The 20,638-nt window shown below is 54.2% G+C and overlaps 1 protein-coding gene across 1 annotated transcript in view; it reads left to right on the forward strand.

Annotated features, from left to right (window-relative positions):
- The window catches only part of PLXNA4 (plexin A4), a 425,241-nt gene extending 407,009 nt beyond the window's left edge, over window positions 1-18,232 (forward strand). The window contains exons 29-32 of the mRNA XM_055307457.1: window positions 651-820; window positions 4,728-4,940; window positions 12,121-12,271; window positions 14,294-18,232. Of these exons, the coding sequence (XP_055163432.1) occupies window positions 651-820; window positions 4,728-4,940; window positions 12,121-12,271; window positions 14,294-14,389 (630 nt within the window). The 3' untranslated portion in view covers window positions 14,390-18,232. The remainder of the gene's footprint in view (window positions 1-650; window positions 821-4,727; window positions 4,941-12,120; window positions 12,272-14,293) is intronic.
- The last annotated feature ends 2,406 nt before the right edge of the window (window positions 18,233-20,638 follow it).

Genomic DNA, 20,638 nt, shown 5'->3' on the forward strand with positions numbered 1-20,638 from the left:
GACTTTGTGCCCGCCCTTCTCCGTACCCGTTCTCAAATATACAGACATGAGGTACATCTGTTCACGCTCCTCTGCTGTGCCCCCACGAAAGGATGACCCCCTCTCTAGGGCATCATATTCAATCTCTAGCGAGGGGCAACTGGGCCCCCAGCAGTGGCTTTCCAGGCGCTACCTCCAATCCTGGGGACACTGTGTGCCTGCGGCTGTCTTTCTGCCGTGGGGCTGCCCCCCCCCCCACTCCCTGCAGAGCCAAGTGAGTACCTGTTCCTTAGCCAGAATGCTAAACAAAACCAGCAGATCGTGCTTGTCGGCTCTGACCGAGGGAGCTGTTCATTAGCATTTGTGAAAGGTGCTAAAATAACACCACCCAAGGGCGTCAAACCAAACCATGTTGTTGGCAGAGGAAGGCTTACGTAGGTCCAGTCTTGGCGCTCCGTCTATTTTTGCACGCGCTGGGGAGGTTTAGGGAAACAGATGAAGATGGGGGGGGACTGCCGGCGCGTGCACTCACCCGGTTCCCCCAGGGGCCCGGGCTGCGCGCTGGCCTCCCTTCCCCTCTCCGGGGCTGCTAAAACCCGTCCTGGGCCTCGGCCTCGGCCCGGAGCTCCCTGGGCGGAGCTGTGCCTGAGCTGGCTGCCCTCGGCCCGCAGGGCACGCTGCAGAAGTTTGTGGATGACCTCTTTGAGACCATCTTCAGCACGGCGCACCGGGGCTCGGCCCTGCCCCTGGCCATCAAGTACATGTTCGACTTCCTGGACGAGCAAGCGGACAAGCACGGCATCCACGACCCGCACGTCCGCCACACCTGGAAGAGCAACTGGTGAGCGGGGCCGGGGTCCCCCACTTCCTCCGCGGGGACCCCTCGGAGCGGGCTCTGTCACCCAGCCTCCCACCCTCTCCTACCTCCGTGCTCCCTTCCTCCCTCACTTCCCTCTACCCAAGCCTCCTTCTTTTCTATCAGCCAACCAGTTCAGAAATACTGACCTAACCTAGTAAGCAAAAATTAACATGCTGAACGTTGCCACCAAGTCCCTGTCGCGTCCAGGTCCGCCCGCCCCGCGTGTCTGACGCCGAGTGCGCAGACAGCGTCAGGCTGGGCCCAAGGCACGTGGGTGATGGACAGGCAGGTCACTGTTCGGACAGGGAGGCTGGTGCGATGGTAGAGGGTGCACGTGGGCAGCTGATCCGAGAGGTCGGCATCTAATGGTGACTCTCCAGGACAGCTGTGACCTACGAGGCATCTAGGTCAACAAAAGGTATTTCTGTTCTATTAGAGAAGCAATGGTCTTCCCTTTCCCCCAGACATGTCTTCCACACTCCCTTTGGGAGGCCAGGGACGTGGCCTTCGGAGCAACTCTGCAGAGTCACGCTACAAGGATGGGCAGGATCCGATGCCATCCTAGCCAGAGTTGTCTCTGCTTCATCTGTCTCAGAGACAGAGGGATCCTCTGAGCCCTGACATCCCAGCCATCCCCACTGTGGTCCCTCCATCTGTCCTTTAACACATGTGCCCCTTCCCCTTCCTGTGTGTACTCTGGGTTTCTGTCTGCAACGGCAAGGTCAGACATCAGTATTCAGTACCTGGTGTGGAACCTTGCACAGCGCCATGGCTCAATAAATATTGATGATGATGTAGGGCCCAGGTGGTCTCTACGTGAGGGCTCTACCTCAGGCAAGGCTGGCTTATATTTAGTGCCATGCATTCCAGAATCGCCTCCCTGTAGCTTTTAAACAGCCTCTGTCCCAGGTGGTTCTTCCCTAGAACATTCTTCTAAGGCAGCGCAAACCTGCTGCCTGGCACCTGCCAGCTTTGGGGACGGCCCTGGCACTAAGGCACAGCCAGGCACCCCGACAGCCAGCCCGGGGCCACAGACCAAACACAGATGACAGCAGGAGTCAGAAGCGGCACTAAAACCTATTTCATGTCCATCTCCTTTGGCTTCTCATCTCTTCCACCTGAGGATTAGTGCTGTCTCTGCCGAAATTGGAAAGGTGGGCAGGAAGAGAAGTTTGGACCATAGCGCCAAAGGGCTGGGTGTGCTCCCACATTAACTCTGGGTAAAAGAAGGTCTTCCCCCATGGGCTTCTTGCAACCTTTTTTGAAGTAAGACTCCCAGAGTCTGGATCCCCCATCTAGTGCAGGAATGAATGCTGGGTGAAGCCTCTTCCCAGGCCCGATGTGTCCTGGTGCCTGCCTCGGGCTAGGATGCCCATCCTTTCAGGGTGACTCTGCAGGCTGTTCCAAGGCCCGTGTCCCCGGCCTGCCCAAATCTGCTTCTCTCTGCCAGCGAGTCTTCCTTACTTACCACTTGGTCTGATTGTGAGCCGCCTTCGCAACACAAGACATGCTCTGACCAGCCTGGCTCTTGGTTCTGGCTGGGGAGAGGTGGTATTTCCAAAACCCCCCTACCTGCCCTCATAGCCCATTACAAAGCAGACCCCCTGAGGTGGTGTCTAAACCGTTTGCTTTCAGCCCATTCCTCCTTCTAGAGGAAGACCCCCGCCGAGGAAGACCTCCCCCCACCCAAGGATTCCCTAACGCCCCTGGCACCAGCTCTTCCCAATACTCTGCTGTCCTCACCAGGAACTCCAGGGCAGTGCTAGAGTCAGCAGTACCAGGCCCGAGTTCTTGCACCAAAGGACACGCTCCCTCTGACCCTGCTTGCTGCCCAGGCGAGAAGCAGTTGGTCTGGGAATTATGAGATCTGCATCCTGACTTAGAGCTCCTTGTCACTAAGTGGAAAAAGAAAAGAAAAGAAAAGAAAAGATTACTTCTCTATTCCTGGCCAAAGTTGTAACTCACCTTGCCCCCCACTCCCCTTCCCCCCTTCCTCTACACTCCCCTACCTTTTCTCTTTGAAATAAACCTGCTGCTCATTTAGCCTGAGTGGCTGCAATCAACCAGAGATTAGTGCCACCACTAATGTTAATAATATGCTAATATTTCATTAGAGGCAGGAGCCTCGGTGAGGTGCCCTGGCTTCCCTGTTTGATTTGCCTGTCAGCACAACTGGCTTAAATAGGGGGAGTGTTGGGAGAGACAGCGGGGGCGGAGCAGACAGGGACTCCCTGTGTCCCTCTTCTGGGTGGGATTTCCAGAAGCAGGAAGGTGTGGACAGGCATGGGAGTCCTTCCTCCAGAGCTCTGACCCTAGATGTCATGGACTCCACGGGCAGCTACAGTGACCTTGACTTTCACTGTGTGTCACGATTTTCTGTGTCATCCCTTGATTTCCTGTTCTGCACTTCCCGGGATGAGACAAGCACCACCTGACCTTGCCAGATCTCGGCACTGCCCGCCCGAGTGCCAACGGCGCATGCTGTGGGAACAGAACACTTGTGGATTGATGGGCAGTCTTGAACAAGAGGTCTTTCTATATTTTAGCATTTGTCATATAGAGGTACTGGCTGCTAGTGGAGACAACAGATAGAAATATTGTACTTGCTGTCCTGAAGGAAGTAGCTCGAAGGGTTGGCGTTCTAAGAGGCAAGCCAAACGCACATGAGCCCTGTCACTACCACCAGCAGTTGGAACAGCAACCAAAATCCTAAAATGTCAGGGCCAAAGGCAAGAGGTGAGCTGGTAGGAGCAGAGGGAGGGAAACAAGCAATCCCTTGCTCAATGCCACCCCGCTTCCTAAGCTGCATCTCAGTGGGCTGCATGGACCCACGGGGTGGGAGAGCCAGCAGTCTGGCCAGGGGCGGCAGGTGGGCACGTTTCTCCCGATGCCCCAGGACCCTTTCTGGCAACACAGACAGGGCCTTGCAGTTATCAGACCACACTGCATGGTTTTTTCTCTGTTTGTCTGGGTTTAGCTGATTCCCCTCGCACATCCTCCAGGCCTCCTCCAGCTAGGGAACACCTGTGAGTCTTTAAAACTCAAGACCATCAAGTGTTCTTCCCTCTGTGAAGACTTTTTGGACCCTCCTCTCGGGGTGGCCTGGATGACATCTCCACGTGCCCCACATCAGACCCTGGATATCCTTGGGTTCCAGCACTGATCAATCCCAGAGCACATACTCTATGGCGTGTCTGATGCCCCCCCCAACCCACCAGAACACAGGCATCTTGAGGGCTGTGTCTTATTCACACTGTAGCCGCAGGTGCTAGCATAGTTCCGGATATGCAGTAGGTGCTAAGTGCAAGGAAGACGGAGGGGGAGGGGGAACACCAGGGGGCAGCTGACAGCCTGTCATGTGGGTCTCTAAGGCCAGCTCTGAGAGGAGAAATCAGTTAGCTACTCTAAAGGGCTCAGCCCCAGGACCTTCATTGTGTAGGATGGAGCTGATACCACCAGCCAGGGGGCAAGGAAGTGCTTCCTTCCAAGTCATACAGTGGGATGCAGAGAATAAGATACAAAGCCTATATTCCAGGTTATTCTTTAAGGTTTGCCAACCAGATGTGCCTTGTGTCCAGCATAGGGGGCAGACAGTGGAATAGTCTGGAATCCCACTTTGGGGAACCCGTCCTGGCCACCTCTGAGCCCAAAGCCTGGTCCCATCAGGCAAGGTGGTAGTCCCGTGGTGCAGGCCGGGCATCAAGCCCTCTCCCGAGCCCATGGTTCAACCTTGCTGATCCTCAGTTTCCTGGAAGGCAAGTTGGCTGCATAGGCTTTGATTAAGGATGGTTGGTGCCCAGCCTTTTCTCTTTTCCCGGAGAACTCTCCAGACTACACCACAGAGCCCTGCCCTATCTTCTCTGACCGCCTGCCTCTTCCCTCCACACAGCCTGCCGCTGCGGTTTTGGGTTAACATGATCAAGAACCCTCAGTTTGTGTTTGACATCCACAAGAACAGCATCACGGATGCCTGCCTCTCCGTGGTGGCCCAGACCTTCATGGACTCCTGCTCCACGTCAGAGCACCGGCTGGGCAAGGACTCCCCCTCCAACAAGCTGCTCTATGCCAAGGACATCCCCAGCTACAAGAACTGGGTGGAGAGGTGAGTGCTGAGCCCGGGAGCCACAGTAGGGCCCCTTGCTGCAGCAAACAACTGCTCTCCATGAGGGCTCCCCTCCCCAGTGGGTGGAGACAACAGATAGAAATATTGTACTTGCTGTCCTGAAGGAAGTAGCTTGAAGGGTTGGCATTCTAAGAAGCAAGCCAAATGCGCATGAGCCCTGTCACTACCACCAGCAGTTGGAACAGCAACCAAAACCCTAAAATGTCAGGGCCAAAAGCAGGAGGTAAGCTGGTAGGAGCAGAGGGAGGATCAGTCACAAAGCCTGATCCTGCAATTGCAATGCCCACACCTCATTGTCCCCAGTGGCACTGTCAGCTGAAGCAAGACCCCGGGGAACTTGGCTGGAAGTTACCTCTGGATTCTGCTTCCCTGCCTGGAGGGCCCCAGCCCTTCAAGACTGAAACGCCTTCAGGCCCAGGAAGGAAATCAAGTCGCTGCTCTGATCCCCACCCAAACAAAATAAAACATACAAACAAATCTTCAAGGGACCAAATAACATCTTGGCACAGAAAATCTGGAGTCTTCTAACCTGTCTGCCCCTGTCCACGTCAAGTGGGGATGTTGTTCTCACTCTGATGCTTCTCCCGGCCCCAGTCCCTTGAGCCCTCCAAGACGACCTCTTGATGCCCTGCACCCTGTAGTGCTTTCTCGGCCATCATAGCCCTGACCTAATCGCCGTCTTTCGCAGTGTCCTGTGCTTGCAGGGCCCCCCGTAAGCTGGGGAGCCCGTCTTCCTGCAAGGCTAACTTGTGGTAAAGAACATCAGTGGCTTGTCTGGGCCAATCAGCTCCACATACCAAGCACCTGAGCTAGGCAACCAGCCAAAGCTTTATTTATTTATTCATCACAGTAGCCCTGGAATATAAGAGGACAGGATTATAACCTCATTTTCTGCCCATGAGAGTGAAGAAATACACATTCAGAATGGCTAAGTAATCAGCCCAAGATGACTTCAGTGGCCAAGATAAGAGTTGATCCCAAATTTGGGTGACGCCTACATCACTTTTCTACTATTTATGATACTTTTAGACTTGGCCTCTACCAAGCTATATGGTGCCTCTGTGTGAATTAAGGCAGGTGCCCTTTCCTAGAGAAGGGTGTAAGCCCAGGCCAGGGTGCATGGTTTGTTGAGGGATGGACTGGTTGTCACCCCAAGCACCTTTGTGCAGTGAACAATGCACAATTCCACATGGCAGTCTTGATTTTAGAGTCCCTTTCTCTTTTTATCATACAGCCTAAAACTAGGAAACCCGGATGGAAGCTCTGTTTTGAGGCCTTTTTTTTTTTTTTGAGGCCTTTTTTTTTTTAATGAGTAAAAGATGCCAAAAATTGTTCTTGACTTAGTAACTGAAGACAAAATGAAGAGTATCATTTCACCCATAGCAAAGAGACAGTCTCCATATTTCATACTTGAAAACTGCCTTCCCTTATAAAGAGCTGGAATAACTAAGAGGGCATGGAGTCCTGGCCACCTCAGTAACATAATTCTGCTAACAAGGGTTGAATTTTATTCTTTGAGATCCTCCCCACCCCTTCCTGCTGATGCGTGTAGTGGGCATTGGTGTTAGCCAACCGAGAGAGAGAGAGAGAGAGAGAGAGAGAGAGAGAGAAAGAGAGCTCTCCTGTCCTTGTATTTATGTCTGAGTCATGAGGAGAGGCTCTCACCTCCACAGAGATGGTGGCTCATTCTTCTGACAATAGAGCTGCCAGAAACAGGATTAGCCCTCCTGTGTGGTCAACGGCTCTTCAGCAAAGAGAGAGGGGGGAAAGGTGGCAGCAAGGCCAGATTATCCGGGCACTGGTGTGGCATCACTGTGCTGGGACCTCAGGTCGGGGGCAAAGAATCAGGGACATGGGGGGCGGGGGGCATTGCTGAAGCATCTGCAGAGGGGACACTCCCCAGAACACAGTTTGCCAGTCAAGGGTGAGAGTAATGCATGCGCAGGGTTAATGGCCTTCCTGCCGCCCGGTGCTAAATGAAATCTGTGCCACGCAGCTGCTACGGGTCATGAGGAACCCCAGTCCATTTGGTTATTTTTAGGAGTGGCTCGATGGTTTCCATTTCTTATCCTGCCAGTTTCTTAGCAACCAGTGGCACTCTAGGGAGAATCATCTTTCACTAGACTAAGATCCCACCCAACCCTTTCTCCTCCCATTCTGGGACGAGGTACAGAGACAGGGGGATTAGGAGACTGTGGACTGGTCTGGAGATCAAGTCTAGAGCGCTTCTTCACTTGGTGATGGATGGATCGATTCTGCTGTCGCTGCCTGAGGAACCTGGCCCCCGAGTTTGTCTGCTTGCTGGAAAGTGAAGCCCAGCACAGAACTCAGTCACCATCCACTGTGAGCCTGGTCTCCCACCTCAGCCTACCCAGGGCACCAACAGCCTGCAGGTCAGAAGAATGTCGGAAGAACCCAACCTCTTATGGCCAGGGCCTACTCGCTGGTAATGTCACTGCCTGAGCCTACAGACAGCCCACACAGGACTCAGGCTTAGTGACTCGCTGTGGGAGACTGCACCCTTCGTGCATCACAGCTGAGAAAGAGGACTTACCCTGGCTGGTCCCCTCAATAGAGCAGGGGGAAGCATCTGGATTCTGGAGACCTCACTAACTCTGTCGGTTGAACCGCCTAGATCATTCTATCACACCTATGCTGGCTTGTATCTCCTAGAAGTTCTTCATCTACCCACACTCCCCCAACCCAGTCCTCCCATCCCATTCTTCCTCTCATCCTCCTATTTCATCCTCCCTTCCATCCTCCCATCCCATTCCTGCCTCCAAATACCTTTTAGTGCTAATGGTCAGCAGCTCTACTGCAGACATCCAGTCTCTGCTGCCTCTCTACAAGTATTCGGGTTTTTGCTTATGGCCACACCCAGAGAAAGGGAGCAGGATGTCTAGATCCCCAGCAGCAAGCAACTACTACACTCATAGAGCAGAACTCAGTGATGTTCTCACCATGAACAGCCCAGTGTATCGTGACCAGTCATAGTTCTTGTATCATTAGCAAGAGCCATACAATTATCGTGTTAAGTGGGGGTTTCCTCTCATTTTAAATTGGTAGAGCCTCAAGGTTATTCCTATGGCAGCATTAGCCTCTCTCACCTGCACCCAAGGCTTTCCAGGTAGGAATGAGTGGAGTGGAATCACACTTGACCCGCTCAGAACTGGACTGGGCTGTGCCACACATCAGAATATCATCTGTCACCTGTGTCACAGCATAAAAAAAAGGTTAAGAATTTTGAATATTTAAAAATGCCCCCTAAGGAAGCCATCCATTCAAAATATAAAACTGACGGTTCACCCTGGGAGCAATATTGGAATACAGACATTTCATTAACTTATTCATCAATCCGTGGGTCAAACATTTATGGTCTCCATCAAGAGTGTATGGGGCACGTGGGATATATTACACTGGATCCTTCCCTTGTGGCTCTTGTGGTCTAGGAAGACACGGACAGGCATTCAACAAGCCCCAGGAGCTGTAATAGTGCAGCTGGGAGAGTAAGAGCCTGATTCTGCTGGGCCGGGAGAGGTCAGCAAACGGTTCTCAGAGGAAAAGACTTTTGTACAGGGCCTTGCAAGCCAAGTGTCTGTATATCAGAACATCAGGCTCTAAGCGTTTTTTCATGTCTATGCCTTCATCCTTGAGGTTGTCTGAAGAGATGACAAAACTTTGTTCTTCTAAGAGTTCAGGGCATTGGAAACCACTTTCGTGATCACTGGAGCTGTCATAATGGCAGAGATGAGACACCTGCCATCACATACTGGGCCCATCCCCTAGAAGCCCAGTTCACAAATGCAGAAAATTCAGCATTCTAGGACCCTGCCTTCATAGCAGCTCTCCAAGGACCCACAAGGGTTCTGGCATCCCATCTGGTATGAGCAAACTCAGCAAAGAATACTAGGTAGGGCCAGTGGTGGAACTCAGACATCCTCCGCAAGTGTGGTCTTGGCCAGCCTGCCAGGTCCTGGCCAGCCAGAGGCGGTTCTTGGGGGCCTTTCAGAGCATCAGTCCCTTCTGAAGGGGCTCACCTGCAGGCGAATCCCCTGGGAGGAAGTTCAAGTACACGAGCCCAAGCTGACCTTTCCCTTCCTCACTGCACAGCCTGCTGATAAGAACACTTGTTTGAAGTTCATTAACGGGGCATAATTGCATTCTTCACAATCAATAAGCCTTCTCGGTGGCGGGGCCCAGCACAAAGGCCAGCCCAGCGGGAGCTGAGAAGGAAGCAATCACCCACACAGCCAGGGAATCCAGGGTGAGGTCATTATCAGGCTCAAGGGGTGCTGGCAAGGCCAGAGGGCAGGACACAGCCCTGGAGGGGAGTGAGGAGAGGTCAAGGCAGGGTCAGCATGCCCTGTCAGGCGGATGGGCCCAGCTAGAACCGGGCAGGGCTGGGGACAAGAACCAGGCAGAGCGTCAGCCAGACCCAAGACCCACATTCATCCAGGAAACTGAGCCTTCCATGACCATGCAGCTCAGCTAATCAGAACTTGCCAAGATGAGGACATGTGCCTGGTGCATTCATGAGCAAGTGTGTGACCACAGACGTGCGCTGGTCCAATCCAGCGGCCTCTGCACGGAGACAGCAGAGGAGAGACTGGGCTGCTCCACGTGGACATGAATGGTAGCATAATGCAAAGCACATCCGGGTAAGCCACCACCCATTTCTTCAGATGAAAATGTTGGAAGCCCTGCCCTCTCCCCCCTCCACCCCGAACCCCTTCCTCCCTCTCTTTCTCACTTACAGACACACTTTCTATATATTCTCTTTGGAGAAATGGACCAGGCATCTAGCACACACCGAGGCCAGCCTTGTTGAAGGGACAGAGTGCTGGGCACCTGCTATTTCCAGTGGAGACAGTGGTCCCTCACCTGGGCTCTCGTGCACCCCGGGGAGCTAAATACCACAGGAGGAAAAAAAGCCTGATGGCCCATTCACACACCCGTGAGAGGTGTCACGGACAGGCAACAGAAATGGCAGGAGTCTTTGCCTGTGATGACAGTCATGTCCTGTGAGTGAGGACCTGGGTTTTTCATCCCGTTCAGTCTGTCTGCCTGTCCACAGGTGACAGAGTGTCACTGTCAGGACGGAGCTGTGTTAGCAGAGACACGCTGGGCCGCTGGCCGTGGAGAAGCCAGGAAGATCATCGGTTCATGGTCTTCGCCAACGTGACCTGACCACACAGCCCTCTAGCTGACCAGTGCATCGAGACAGTGGCACACATCTCCTCGGGAGGGGACAAGGTTGGGAGCCACCACCAAAACCCCTGGGTCTCCACTATAAAATGGAACTTTGGCATTTACTGCCCTCCAGAAATACTGCCAATGAATCGAGTCTCTTGCCGGAACATTTATACCTGGAATGTCATTAAATCACCCAGGACCCAGAGGACGCTGAGGCTGTCGAGGGGTGGGTTGCAGGCCGGGAAGAGAACAGGCTCTTCTGGGATGGTGCGAAGGAGCCATAAGGCAACAGGACAGGGAACCGGGCGGGGGTGGGGGTGGCTCTGAACCTGAGGGGGCCAGGGGGACAGGGGACCAGCCATGACCCCGCCCTGGATGAAGGTTGTGAAGGATGAAGTCCCCATGGGCTGGGGGCAGGACGGCCTTGTCTGCGGCCCCAGGCGCCTCCGAGAAAGGCCATCTCATTAAGCTCTTGTCCCTGGGCCCAGACCTCCTGCCAAAAGGCAATCAGCTCAACAAAGCAGTTGGCCAGTGTGTCTGTGTGTGGCCCGGCTTCTGAGGTCAGAGGAGGCGCCCCCTGACCAGCTCCTTCCTTTGCCAGAGCGCACAGATTTCATCTCCTTCCCTCTGCCTCTCTCGGAAAGTTTCCAGAATGAATGCCAGGTCTGCAGACGCAGCAAGGCTATGGCTTGGGGCAGCGCGGCCACCACGGCCCTCATCGGCCCAGGAAGGCTCTGGCAGCAAATTGAACTGTCATTCAGTTGCAGACCCTCGAGCTTGATGGCTAGAGGAACACGCAAGTGCCACCTCTCCAGCTTGTCACCCACTCCTGGGCAGAGAGGGGGATGGAAGGGCGGATGGCACAGGACTTACGCATCCGTGGGCGGTACCCTGAGAGGTGCAGACTGGGAATGGCACAGGGCCGAGGGGCAAGGCTGAGACGGCACCAGAGCCTCCGAGGATGCCCCACACACTCGCCCGATCAAGCCCTGAGTTCTGGGAATCCCCGGGGCCTGTCGCTGGCACTTGCACTTACACAGGTGAGCCAGTGCCTCTCCTAAAACGGTTGTGTCCTCGATGCCTCCCTCACCTTGGCCTATCCCCATTCCGCCACCGTCCCACCACCCTCCTCTGTTCCAGGTTCTCAGGCATGCCCTTCCCCGCTCTGAAGGCTGAGGCATTCAGTGCAGGCTGAGCTGGGGTGATCAGGACTCCGGTGCGGGGGGCGGTTCCCCGGATGCCCTGATGTCTCTCCCTGCTTTCGTAGGCTCCAGGCCCATTTGTGTGGCCCACCACCAGAAAGCGCCCAGGAAGGGGGCCTGGGTGTCTCTGGGGCTCTGGGGCCTTTCCGTTCCTCATTAGGACCCTGCACAACTCCCCTCTGGTGGAGGAGTTGGGGTTCGCTGCATATAATGTCAACTTGCAGAAATTAAAAATGTAAATGCTGGCGTCTAATTAACCAGTTGACAGCAGTGCACAGCTGCAAGTGACAGTGACTGATTGCCTTCTGCCAGCCTCTCTCCCCACGCAGCCCCCCTGCCGCCCCCGCTTCGCCCAGGGAGCCCCCGAGAGGGGAGGGCATGGAGGCAGAGCAACCGCTTGGAAGCCCAGTGGAGCCCAGTGGAGGGCACCTCTTGCGTTTGTGGGAGGAGGAGTGACAAGGACAGAAGAGCTAGACCGGGCACCCTTTGGGGTCTGGGGGCCAGGCTGAGGCAGGGGACGGTTCCTCCTTACTCCTGCTCCCACCCCGGTCCTCCCCTGACCACTTCGGAGCCACATCCTCCCCCTGCACCCCAAGCTGTACAGGACCAGTCCAGAAGCGCAGGTGGGAGAGGGCCCGCCGTGGTCCCCAGGGGGTGGTGCCCAGCCATCCGCCAGCCCCCGACATCGTGCCGGGAGTTTCAATCTGCCCGGTCCTCTGTCCGCACGGCTCCAGCTCTTTCTTCCCCTCCGCCTTCCCTGGCAGGTATTACTCGGACATCGGGAAGATGCCGGCCATCAGCGACCAGGACATGAACGCGTACCTGGCTGAGCAGTCCCGGATGCACATGAACGAGTTCAACGCCATGAGCGCGCTCTCAGAGATCTTCTCCTACGTGGGCAAGTACAGCGAGGAGGTGAGCCCACCCTGCTTGGCACCTGCTGGGAAGGACGGGGCAGAGATGAACAGTCACTGCCTGTGTAGCAGCCTCTGCACAGGAGCCCCAGGCACGAACCCCAGACAACCCCCCGCCTCTGCTGGGGAAGCTGTCCCCGCCTTGGACTTGGCGGCTGCGCTCCACAGACTGGGGCCATAGAAACCTTCCGTTCTGCAAATTCTGCATTCATCCCCATTCTCAGATATTTAGATAAAGTAGCTGTTTCTTTCTCTCTTTTCTTTTTTTAAATTCTTACTTCTTCCCTGCTTGTCCCTCTCTTTTATTTTTCCCTTTTCTCTCCTGATCTAACTGTCTTTAAGCAAGCAGTTTCCCACTCCCATGGTAGGCTGCATGGGAATGGTATGTGGGAGAGGGAGGGGAGGGCAGGGGAGAGGAGGGTCAGGACAGAATAGACACAGAACAGAGTTCCCCAGATGGAAAGGAAAGCAGACGCTGCCTTCTTCCTGGCCAGTACAGAGGTGCTTATGGGAGGGTTCTAATTCATGCAGGCTTAGCCCAAGTGGGTTCAGAATCCAGGCTCCCTGTGTCTGAGCGGCAGCATAACCACCTTCCCCTGTGGGGAAGTGGGAGGTAGTGACAGGAGCTGGAGCCGGTGCCCCCCGTTCTCCGCCTCCTCCCCGCTCATCACTGAGAGGGCCTAGGAGCCCCAGGCCACGGAAGAGGCCCCAGCAGGCTGTGAGCAGCATAATGCTGCAAGCCTCCAGTGAAGGGGAAGCCAGCTGTGGGTCCATAGGGGGGGACCGAGATGCCAGCCTGCAGGCCGGTGCTGGTCCCGGGCAAGGCTGTCACCTGCCCGTGGCCACATGAGAGAAGTAAGGATGATGCGGGATGTGCCAGGGCAGGAGTACAGCTGCCTCATCTTGCAAGCACTGCCTTTTAGTCTACAAGGACACTCGTCTACTCTTGGTGTAAAAATGCCCCATCCTCATGAAATACTAGCGCCAGGAACTGGTGGTTCTGGGCCAGCTAAGAGGTCGGCAACTCCACCTTGGTCTCCCCACTTAAAAATACACTAAGTGGGCCAGGAAATCCAGAGCTCTGGGAGCCTCCTCTGGAGCCTTCAGCCTCCTCTCTGGCTCCTCTGCCTCCCTACCCCTCAGCCCCAGCGCCAGGAGATGCCACACCTGCGTGTCAGGTGCCCCTTGTGGAGCAAACTTCATGTGAGCCACCCACACAGGGACCAGGAGTTCCCCCATTATACAGATGAAGCAATGAGGGTTCAGAGAAGTGATGTGTTTTTCCCCAGATCACCCAGCTAGACACTGGTAGATCTGTTATTCAGCCTCACGTCTCCTGAGTCTGAGTCAACTTCTCACTTATTTTTTATGGCGTCCTCACTGTCATTCTTCTCTACCAACCATCTGATCCCAGAAAAGGCTTTGGCAGACGTTATCATTCACTGCTAGTGACCAGGAAAACATGAGATATCCCCCTTGGAAGGATATTTGTTTGTTGACACGCAAGCAAAGCCAAATGACTTTCTAAATGTGGGATCAGGGGGCCTCAGGGAGCTGATGGGGAAGATACTCCTTTTTAGGAAGGAGGGGTGGGATTTCTTAATATCTATGAAAGCACATTCCCCAGAGACACCAGGCACCACACTTTACGTGGGGGTAGGCCCGTGTGTTTGTTAACCGGCAGGGACCTGGTACATCTCTGAACAGGTGTCTCCTGCCCACTGCCAGCTGTCTTACGTGGGCAGCAGAGCGCATGCATTTATTCAGACATGTTGATGAATGTGCCGACTCCCTGTGCTCACTGACACAGGGGTACCCACCTGCTGCACCCCACCCCCGAGTGCCCCTGCACCTCTCCATCCCTGTTAGCCAGGCTGCCTGCTGACCCAGAGACTTCACGTGTGCAACTTCGTGTGCACGTGGCTTTCCAAGCCTGACCCCGCTCGCCCTGTCCGTGCACGCCCTAAGAACACAGACCCGTATGCACAAACTAGTAACCTCCCCATTCTTGGCCCTTCAACAGATCCTCGGACCTCTGGACCATGACGACCAGTGCGGAAAGCAGAAACTGGCCTACAAACTAGAACAAGTCATAACCCTCATGAGCTTAGACAGCTGAGAACCGTCCTTCCAGGGCCCCTGGGGGGAGGGACACACCAAGCCGTGCCTCAGTCTAGATTATCATCTTTACCAAGTGCAAGTTCCGACTGGCGTCAGCAGCATCCCCTGAACAGCGCTGTCTCTCTCTCCGCCTCTTTCTGTCTCTCCCTCCTCCCTGCATCCCTTCTCTCTCAGTTGCTCTGCCAACATGATCCAACCAAGCCACCACCCCTCAGTGAGTCCAGGATGGCCAGGCTCACGCGGGGACCTGGCCAGAAGATATCAGAGGGGCTCTCTTTCCTGGTTGACCCCCAGGCATCATCAGAGGGGGCCCAAAGATGGAGGAGGAGCCGTGGAGAGAGGACGCTTCTGCGTTGCTACTCCACCTTCCACACTGGGCCAAACCTTGGTCTAGGGAAGAGGCAATGAGCTCAGTATTACCTTCACTGGGAAGACATCACCTGGCTCTCTCCCTTCCCAAATGCCTATCTCCAGGGGGTCCACCAGGGTCTGAGCCCATTGCAACTGTGAGAAGAAAGGCCACAGCTCCTGCATACAGAGGAGTAGGGATTAAGGGGGTGGGGAAGGAGTAGAGAGGTGCTTTTCAAGCTGCCTCTCACTTCTTGGGTTGGCATTCAGAGGCCGCCTTGTCACCTTCTAGTCTTCTTGGAGCCCTTCCAAGTGCTCCTAGGGACCTACCCGCCCTGTCCCCTCCCCTGCCTCTGGAAAGCCAGACAGGAGAAGCAGCGGTTGCATTCCACTGTGGAGACCCTCCTAACCTTCAGGTCTGGCTCATAGCAACAGAAATGTAACATGGAGGGGGAGAAAGGGAAAGAGGGTCACATCCACCCTGGGCAGAATTGGTTGTTTTTCATTCACCCCCAAATGCAAATGAAGCACGTCCATAGTCATAGGCTCATCCGTTGCCGGATCCTTGATGCTGTCTAGAGAAAGCACCTACCTGCATCCTCCTTGCTCGGCACTCATCAGGGGACAATGTAAAATGCAGAGTACATCCAGGAGATTCTACCTCCAGCCGCCTTTATTGGCTCCGTCCCCACCCCCCTTCCTGAGAACTCTATAGAAGCTTGGGGCAAAGAGCTGAGGCCTTGGCCCCCTGCAGAGCCTGGTGCCATTGCTATGCAGACGACATTGTCACTGGACTGTCCAGACCTACTTGGCAATGACTCCCTCACCACCTGCTGTCTCTTCGGTCACTGCCCTTCCTCACCTCCTCCCTAGTCATCATGGAGAAAACCACGCTCAAGCACAGCCTCACGGAAACAAACCAAAATGCCAGCCAAACTCAGTCCCCAGCTCGCCGTGTCCAGGAGGGACCTAGGACTCAAGTGGAAGGAGCTAGCCAACAATGAGAGAAGAGACATACAATGGACCTCGGCCCTGGCATCTGTTTCTCCATCTGTCCTTCCATCTCTGGTCTCTCATTTCAGCCCGTCAGGCAAACGTGTGTTCGGACATGGGTGAGCAGGGGCCGTGGTAAGAGACGGTCTAATGTAGGGTCATGGAAACTTAATCTTGAAGGGACTTTAGATGCCATCTGGCCCAGTTTCCCACCATAAGCAAGAGACTGTCTTAGCAGTCCTGCTGGCTAATTATACCCCACTCTGGGAGACCAGGAGAAGCATCACCTAAAGTGTGGTTGCAAGTCAGGGTTCCAGTCTTGCCTTCACTCCCTGAGCATCAGACATCAGTCTCTGTCATCCATTCACAATGAGCCCCAGGTGAAAATGGGAAGGAACCACTTAATCTCCAGCAAAGTTCATGGAGCACCCTGTACTTTTAAGAACTCTGGCCCCTTTGGATATGAGTGTGTGTGTGTGTGTGTGTGTGTGAGTGTGTGTGCATGTGTGTGCATGTGAGTGTGTCTGCTCTAGGAGCAGGCAGAGAGAGCTCGAAAGGATTTCTTGTCCTATGGAGGGGACTCTGAGGTGTTTCTCTTCTCCATCCTTGCTCATTCATTCTGCAGCTTCAGGACATTTCAACACTAGCTTTCTGTGCTGAGTGCTGGTGGGTGGAAGAAGAGTCACCGGTCCGTAGGAAACCAGGGTGCTCAGTGGCCGAAGGAGGCCTGGACTGGCCTGGAGGCCCGGTGGAGGTGACCCACAGCAGGGCATCATGTGTCATGAAGGAGAGGACAAACGGGGACAAAATAAGAGTAGCTAACAATGGAAAGAGGAGAATGGGGGAAAGATGTACGTTGTGGGGGGAAAAGATAACCAAAGGTTTTGGCAAATGAAGTGCCAGGTGAAGAAGCAAGGGCTTTCTGCCCTGGACCATTTCCTCATTTCCTCCCAGGAAGCCACGGGCCCTGGCCAGAGAGGAAGCATGTGAGAGCGGGCGGGTGGGCGGAGGAGGCACGGTGGCCAGAAGATGTATTTCCACACGTGAGGGGTTGGGGAGGAGAGAGACACAAACATATTTAACACAGATTCGCTGAGTGGAAACCGTGTGTGTGTGTGTGTGTGTGTGTGTGTGTGTGAGCGCATGTATGAGTGAGTGTGTTTGATTTATTTTTTAAGTTTTGCACAGTTAGGAAAACAAACTAGCAGGCAGAAAAGAAGACTGTTATTGTGGTTCTGCTGAAGCTTTTATTTTTTACCGGATTATTATTGTTATTGTTATTGTTCCTTCGTCGGTACAGAACCCCCCTCCCCAACCCGCCCCTGCCCCGGGTTTTGTCACAAGAGAAGCTTCAAACACCTCAGAGAAAGCTCGATGTCGGGAAGAGAGAGGACAGGACAGTGTCCTGGCTCTCCTCCTTCCTCCTGGAGGCGGGTTGTTTGCTGAAGTCTCTGCGGCCTGCTTGGGCTGGAGAAACAGGAGAGGACCACCCGGAGCTGCTACCCATCTTGTCCGCAAAAATTCTCTTTCCCTTTTCTGTTTGTTTCTCTTTCCTTTCTCTGTTCCTTTTACAATTTTTTTTCCATTTGGATTCATGCGCACATGTGATACATTTCCAAGTAAATACAAGGCAGCGTTGTCGGAAAGCTGTCCTTGGCTCCCATGATCTTTCCAGAATATCCCCTGGAGACCCCAATCTCCTCCTGGCAAGCCAGAGACCCCCAGAGCTGCCCCTGGAGGGGGGCATGCAGACCAGCACCCCGCAGAGAAGGGAGCTGGACAAACTGGCCCCAGGAAAGGAAGGTCCCCTCGAGGCCTCCCCCATGACTGTGAATTTGCAGGGTCATGACTCTGTTTAAGGTGGAATCTTTATCTAGGTTCTTGGGTCCCAGGCAGAGAGAAAGGGAAGAAAGGCCCATCTTCTCTCACCTTCCCCTCCAACCACCTCCTGCACCCTCCCGCCCTTGAGACCACCAGGGTCCAGGTGGTGCCGGGAGATCACACACTCAGAAAAACAGACCTCGGTTAGATGGAGACTTTGAACGTAGGAGGGAGATGGGCTGACGCTGAGGTGCTGGAAGGCAGGCAGCTTTATGGGGTCCTGAATTCAAAAGGACGGATGGAGAGAAGCTGAGACAGGTGGCTGCGGGCAGGTCATTCCTCTCGGGAGAGGCATCTCCCCAGGCTGGGCTCTGTCATCCTTTGTCCCTCCTTGTAAGAAGAGACGCCGGCCTCTCTTGGTACCTGCAAATAGGGCCACTAAGTGCAGATGGCTACTGTGTCACTTAATTCCTCAGGAAAATACTTTTTCTTGCCTTCTTTCAATGTGGTTTTAATTCGGGGACTGAGGACAGCCTGAGTGTGCACAGGCCGATGTAGGTTCAAACCCCTGGGACATGCACACCCAGAGTCGGCTCTAGAGCCTCCCTCTTGTGAGCCAGTGGGTGGACAGGTTGGGCCGAGATGCCTGAGCCAGGCTAGGGTCAGAGAGAGAAGTCCTCGTCAATCATCCCAAAGTGAAGCAGACTGTCCAGAGCTGTGCCAGGCAGGAGTGGGAGCCGCTGACAGGTAAGGCCGCTGACCTTGGCCACTCAGGCCTGGTTCTCAACACCCCCAGCCCTAGGCTAATATCAAGGTAGTGTCCCAGTACCCCATTCCCCCCGTCTGAGGCCCTCTGCTTGTGTTCCCCTTGCATGTCTGGCTTCTGAGAGTGTCCCTCCCCCCACAGAGGCAAGTGAACCCCCTTGTCCCCATTGCCCGCAGCTCTGCCCCAAGGCTGCGGACCTCCTGGCACAGGAGCCTCAGACCTCACAACCCACCCCCCAGGGCAAGCCCCTGTCACCATTCCCAGCACTGCCTCCCTGAGTGATTGGGGGTCCCCAGTCCCACCTGGGCCCTGGGGGTCCCCCATCAGAGGAGCCACAAGCAATGATTTCTCAAGCAACCTCCACCCCCCAGATGCCAAGTCCTGCTGATGTTTCCAGAACCCAAAACAACCACTCGCTTTGACCTAACAGGCAAAGCCCTGTTTTCCATCTGTCTCCATTCTCAGGAATGAGGCGACATTCTTTGGGCTTCACAGGATGTGAAGTCAAATACTTAACCTCGTGAGGGTTAAAGTGAATTATTCTTAATCAAGAGCAAACATTCCCACCTCTCAGAGAGCAAGGAGGGAGGGGAAGAGGCAGGGAGGCTCTGCAGGCCCAGAGATACCCCCTCCACGGTCCTTGCAGGAATGGGCCGCCCCAACAGGTGGTCCTGGCATGGGTCCGAAAGGTCTCTGAGAGGCATGTCTAGGCATGAACAACCTCCAGGTACCAGAGTCCCTGGAAGAAGACCCTGCCCCAGGTGGATCCAGGCTCCTTCCTGGCCTTTCCTCTGGCTCCTAGTTCACGTCAAGGACCACCTGTAAGCCCTGCATGCTTCCTGTCAGCATCCAGGACAGGTGACGGAGAGCCCCTGACCCTGCAGCCCCGCCTTTTTTCTTTAACCTGTATATGAACTGTCTATTTGGGGTCTGAGGTCATTTGGTTTTTGTTTGTGTATGTTAAGCGTTGGAAATTAAGGAGGGAGCCCAGGTGTGGGTGTAAAGTCCAAACTGCTAAAAGGGAGAAACAAAACTCTTCACCTGTGACCTGAGAGGGATGAGAAGAGCCTGGGGGCTGGGGCTGGGGGGCTCCCCCTGTTGTTAAAAAATGGGTCAGGATATTCCCCGGATGTGGACGTGCCTGGGGAAGCAGCCTCCATGGCTGCTGATATTCTCGGTGCTTCCTGGGCACCTGGGATGGCTGGAGCCTGTGATGATGCCAGGTCTTCCCCTCCCGCCTCCTGCCGCCTCGCCCCAACAGGTGCCACTGGAGAGACAGCTCCAGAGAGAGTCTGGGAAACCATGAGCCTCCATCCTCATGGTGCTCTGAGAGTGGCAAAGCCCTCCACTGGAAAACTTAGAAAATGACCCCCCCATCCACAAAGGAATCTCTGTAGTAAAAGTTTTGGACTTTCAAGAGAAACTTTTTTTTTTTTTAAACTACAAGTCTTTGCTCCCTGATAAAATTGTTTGTTTGTTTGTTTGCTTGTTTAATTTGGGGAATATCCAACTTTATAAAATATAGAGGATTTTTTGGTTGTAAAAGTAATGCATACTCATTAGAGTCCCAATTAAATTCCATGAGTAGACTGGTGACTACCCCAGCTCAGCAAAGCTGAATGAAACAAAATCCCTAATGAAATTAAAAGAGGTTTCTGTCTTCATTGGCAGACATAGTGAGGGGGGTGGGGGGGGAATGCTCTTGGTCAGGTGTGCCCCACCCCCCCTCCTCCTTACCCCCTTTCACTTTGTCCAGTCTTGGCTCTCTGGACCGCCCCTGGTGTGGCTGAGCCCCCTGCAGTCCCCACCAGCTTTCCTCAGACCGAGGGGTCACCCCGTTGGGGATGGGCCATGGAGGGACCAATCACCCTCCCCTGAGAGTGCAAACGCTCATGGCAAATAGACAACAGGTTCTATGCAGTTCATCTTCTACCATTTTTTTTTTAACTGGAATTAGAACATCTTTTGTTAGTATCTTTGATCTTATGAGTCAAGCACATTTTGGAAGGGCTCCCTTCCAAGAGTGGAATTCAAAACAGAGGATACAGTTAAAGAGCAATGCAAAGGACACTTCACCAAGCGAGACCGCTCACCCAATAGGACCCCTGGATGCGGCTCAGGCCTGTGACCAAGATGCGACACGTGTCTCTTATGTTGTCCTGCCTCCTCCCTTCCCCAGCGTTCTCCCCAGCTGTTGGCTCGTTAAACCTTCTGTTCTTTAAAAAGAAAAGCTAGTTTACCTCAAAGATTCTTGTTTCCATTTGGAAACTAATGACTTTGTGTTTTAGAGTAGATGACCCTCCCCTCCATCACCCCCTA

This window comes from Nyctereutes procyonoides, unplaced genomic scaffold (assembly GCF_905146905.1).
Source record: "Nyctereutes procyonoides isolate TBG_1078 unplaced genomic scaffold, NYPRO_anot_genome, whole genome shotgun sequence".
NCBI classification, from domain to species: domain Eukaryota; kingdom Metazoa; phylum Chordata; class Mammalia; order Carnivora; family Canidae; genus Nyctereutes; species Nyctereutes procyonoides.